A 4,584-nucleotide genomic window follows, 5' to 3' on the forward strand; every position below is an offset into this window, starting at 1 on the left:
TTAACCATCTAACAAATGATCTATTCGGATCCCATGGTTTTCTACATAGCTCCAACACGGTTCGAATTTGTGCTGGGTTATGCATTTATGAGTGCTACATACAACAAACAGATCTCCAATATGCAAAAGAAAACCAAGGAAAAAATGAGATTTTTCAGGAGAAAAAAAAGACACAGCTGCAACTTGTAATGTTCTTTGGGCCGTCCAAGGGCGTCTCGTCTATAAAGATGTCCCTTCAGCCCGCGGAACCTTCCCCTCTTCCATTAAAAAAAATCGAGACCTTCCCGCGGAGAGTCGGTGGATGCTACGCCGAGCTCCTAGGCTGCTCGCCGCCGGTGGATGCTACGCCGAGCTCCTAGGCTCCTCCTCCAAACCCCCACGCCTCCCAGCCCGCGCCGCCTTCTCGCCTCGCTCCACCATGCGCCCACCGACATGGACGCACACCACCTGCTCGACAGAACGCCCGGTAGAACACGGGCCAGTTTCATCGTGCGTGCGCTCAGGGACGAGGTGCGCCTCGACGCGGAAGCCGTCGCGGCCCTCCACTGCACCTCCATCAAGTCCGGCGCCGTGCTGGACGCGCCCGTGCGCACCTCGCTCCTCGCGGCCTATGCCCGGCGCCCCGGCGCCGCCGACGTGCGCGCCGCTCTGGCGCTCTTCCACGAGGCCGCCGACCCGGACATGATCCTGTGGAACGCCGCGGTCAGTACCCTGGCGCGGAGGTGCCATCTCGCCGACGCCGTGGCTCTTTTCCGGCAGATGACGGCCGTGCTCGGGACGTTCGATTCGACCACCGTGGCGGTCATGCTCTCGGGGGCGTCACGGGCCGGCGACCTGGAGCTTGGGACGGCGATACACGCCACGGCCGCGAAGAGAGGCCTTGACGCTGAGCTGAACCTCTGCAATGCTCTCGTCGACATGTACGCCAAGTGCGGACGCTTCCGCGCTTCGGAGACCATGTTCTGGAGCATGCCGTGCTGGGACACTGCCTCGTGGAATTCTATGATAGGTGGAAGCACGTTCAACGGACTTTCCGAGGTTTCGGCTCGTTACTTCCGGGACATGGCCCGTTTGGCGGTTCCGGCGGATGAGGTGACGCTGTCTTCTGTCCTTTCGGCCTCTGCTCGCGCAGACGATCTTTTCTCCTTTGGGAAGTCTGTCCATAGCTGCATCGTTAAAAGCGGTTACGAGTACACCGCGTCTTGCTCGGTACCGAATTCCCTGGTAACATTTTACTCCGAGCTTGGGTTGCCCGAGGATGCAGAGAAGGTCTTCTTGAGAATTCTTAACAGAAACTTGGTATCGTGGAATGCTATGATCAAGGGACTGGTGGAAAACCAAAAGGTTAGAGAAGCCCTCGCTGTTTTCCGAGAAATGACATCAGAGTACCAGCCAGATCTTGCCACTTTGGTTACCGTAATTTCAGGTTGCGCTGATCAAGGACTACTCTGTGAAGGAAAAGAAATCCATGGATACATAGTCAGGAAAGGCCTCCTAAATTATGAGGAGTCTTGTATAGGAGGAAACAGCTTGCTTGGTTTGTATATGAAATGTGATGATTCATCTACTGCGGACCTTTTGTTCAGGACAATGCCTATAAGAGACCTGATCTCATGGAACACAATGATTTCTGGTCACTCAAGACATGACACGCTGAGAGTAGAGGCTCAAGCTATGTTCAAAGAGCTGCTTTCTGAAGGCTTAAGCTGCACCTTGACAACTATACTAGCTATTATACCTTCATGCTCTCGTCCAGAAGACCTTGGCTTTGGCCAAGCAGTTCACTCTCTTATCCTGAAGAATGGATTTGCGAGTGGAGTTTCAGTTGTTAATGCTTTGATGCACATGTACATATGCTGTGGGGACTCATTGGCTGCCTTCGTTCTGTTGGGAAGTATAATGCCAGTGTCAGACATAATTTCTTGGAATACAGTCATAGTAGGATGTGTACATAATGAACTACATGGAGACGCATTGGAAGCCTTTCGGTTCATGCATTCAACTTTGCGAGTAAATCCTGACAGCATTACGCTTGTTAGTGTTCTATCAGCATGCGGAACCCTTAAACTGCAGTCCCTAGGAAAGTCCATCCACTGCATGTCACTGAAGCACTTGCTTGCATGCAGTTTGAGGGTTAAGAATGCCCTGTTAACCATGTATTTCCGGTTTGTAGATACTGAAAGTGCCGAGTTAATCTTTTATAGTCTTGGAGATAGAAATTTGTGCTCCTGGAATAGTATGATCTCTGGTTTTGCACAGAATAACCAAGGCTGGAGAGCGTTACAGTTCTATCAGAAGATGGAAGATTTTGCGCCTAATGAAATGTCTACTGTCGGTATTATATGTGCTTGCACTCAACTCGGGGATCTTAGACATGGAAAGAGCATACATGGGCGTGTGGTCAAGTCTGATCTTCAAAATAATGTTTTTGTTTCAGCATCTCTAGTTGATATGTATAGTAAGTGTGGAAGACTCCGCAGTGCTGTCAAAGTATTTGAATCCTCTGCTGAAAAATCGATTGCCTGCTGGAACTCCATGATATCAGCTTTAGGATTTCATGGGCATGGGTTGCGATCGATAGAGCTTTTCTGCAAGATGATTCAGTCTGGAATTAAAGCCACAAGAAGCACTTTTATTGCTCTTTTGTCAGCTTGCAGTCATTCTGGACTCACTGATGAAGGATGGAAGTATTACCATCTTATGTCAGAGAAATTTGGGATTACTCCTACGGCAGAACACCATGTATGCATGGTAGACATGCTTGGGCGTGCTGGTCGGCTGCAGGACGCACATAAATTTGTGGAGAGTTTACCTTCCAAGGGAGCACGTGGAGTTTGGGGTGCACTGTTAAGTGCTTGCAGTTACACACCTGAACTCAAGATGGGCGAGTCCATTGCCAAGCATTTGCTCTGCCTGGAGCCTGAAAATAGCGGTTATTATGTGACTATTTCTAACCTGTATGCATATCAAGACATGTCGTGTGGTGCAGTCCAGGTTAGGGGCATTTTGCAACATAAAGGATTGATGAAGCCCCGCGGTCACAGCATTGTTGGATAAAGGGTTGCAAATGACCATGGATTCATGGAAGCTATGATGTGCCAGAAAATTGTGCACTAAATCACCAAAACTGCAAATTCACTTCACAATACTTGCGCATGACTCAGCTCAAGCGTGACACAGGTATCTGAGTCATTAGCTCCACCCTCTCTGTTTACATATATTTCCTTGAATAGGAATGAAATAGTTGAACCTGTTTACATTCTATGTTACATTTTCATCGGTATGTATGTGGCACAAATAGTTCAAACTGCTTATCCTTAAAATTCTTATGCATTTTCTAGAACGACCATTCTTGAACTAATCATGCAAGTATTTAACTGTGGATACGCCCATGCATACCTCCCTCCTCGCGGCCTACGACTGGAGATAGATGTTAGCGGAGTACCTATGATACGTCTCAAACGTATCTATAATTTTTGATGCTCCATGCTTGTTTTACACCAATTACAATATGGTTTGTTTACACTTCGTGGCATTTTTATGAATTTTCCGGCACTAACCTATTAACAAGATGCCACAGTGTCAGTTCCCTATTTTCTGCTGTTTTATATTTCAGAAAAGTTGTACAGGAAATATTCTCGGAATTGGACGAAACAAAAGCCGAAGTTGCTATTTTATCGAAACGGAGACGAAGTCCAAAGGAGAGATGGAGGAGGGCCACAGGGTGGCCAGACCATGCCTAGACGCGGCCTAGCCCTGGCCCGCGCCTAGGGGTGGTCTGGGGCCACCTGGCCTCCACCGACCTCGCCCTTCCGCCTATAAATTCCCTTCGACGAGAAAACCATGAAACATACAGCCTCCGTCCACGAAAAGTTCCGTCACCGCCGCCACCATCCAGAAAAGTTTCGGGGGTCAGAAGTTCCTATTCCAGCACCCTGCCGGGACGGGGATTGACCCCCGGAGCCATCTCCATCGACTCCACCGCCTCCACTTCGACTCCATGATGGTTCGTGAGTAGTTCCCCCTGGACTACGGGTTCTCGGGTGTAGCTAGTTGTACTCTCTCTCCCATGTACTTCAATACAATGATCGCATGAGCTGCTTTACACGATTGAAATCCATATGATGTAATCTGTGTTGTGTTTGTTGGGATCCGATAAATTGTGGAATTGTGATCAGATTGTTCATCATATTATCATACTACTGTTATTTAAGATCTTCCATGCTCTCCGGTACTTGTAGTTACATTGATCAAATAGTTGTATGTATCTCCAAGAGGGAGTATTTATGCTCGATAGTGGGTTCATGTCTCTAGTTTTCTGGAAGAGTGACAATAACTTCTAAGATTATAGATATGTTGTTGCTACTAGGGAGAAAACAACAATGTTTTATCTAAGGGTAATTCTATTGTTTACTTTACACACATTGCTTAAGGCGATAATCTGTTGCTTGCAACTTAATACTGGAAGGGGTTAGGATGATAACCTGAAGGTGGATTATTAGTCATAGATGGAGTTGGATTACGGTCTATGTATTATGTTGTAATGCCCAATTAAATACTACAGTAATTTTTATCTTATCATAG

General features: G+C 47.6%; 1 protein-coding gene across 1 annotated transcript; it reads left to right on the forward strand.

Moving 5' to 3' along the window:
- Positions 1-272: 272 nt before the first annotated feature.
- On the forward strand, positions 273-4,199 carry LOC139838634 (pentatricopeptide repeat-containing protein At4g19220, mitochondrial-like). The gene has a single exon (XM_071828668.1). It carries the CDS (start codon positions 340-342, stop codon positions 3,055-3,057), a length of 2,718 nt encoding a protein of 905 aa, XP_071684769.1. The 5' UTR covers positions 273-339; the 3' UTR covers positions 3,058-4,199.
- Positions 4,200-4,584: the final 385 nt, after the last annotated feature.

Source organism: Lolium perenne, chromosome 3 (genome assembly GCF_019359855.2).
Source record: "Lolium perenne isolate Kyuss_39 chromosome 3, Kyuss_2.0, whole genome shotgun sequence".
Classification (NCBI taxonomy): Eukaryota; Viridiplantae; Streptophyta; class Magnoliopsida; order Poales; family Poaceae; genus Lolium; species Lolium perenne.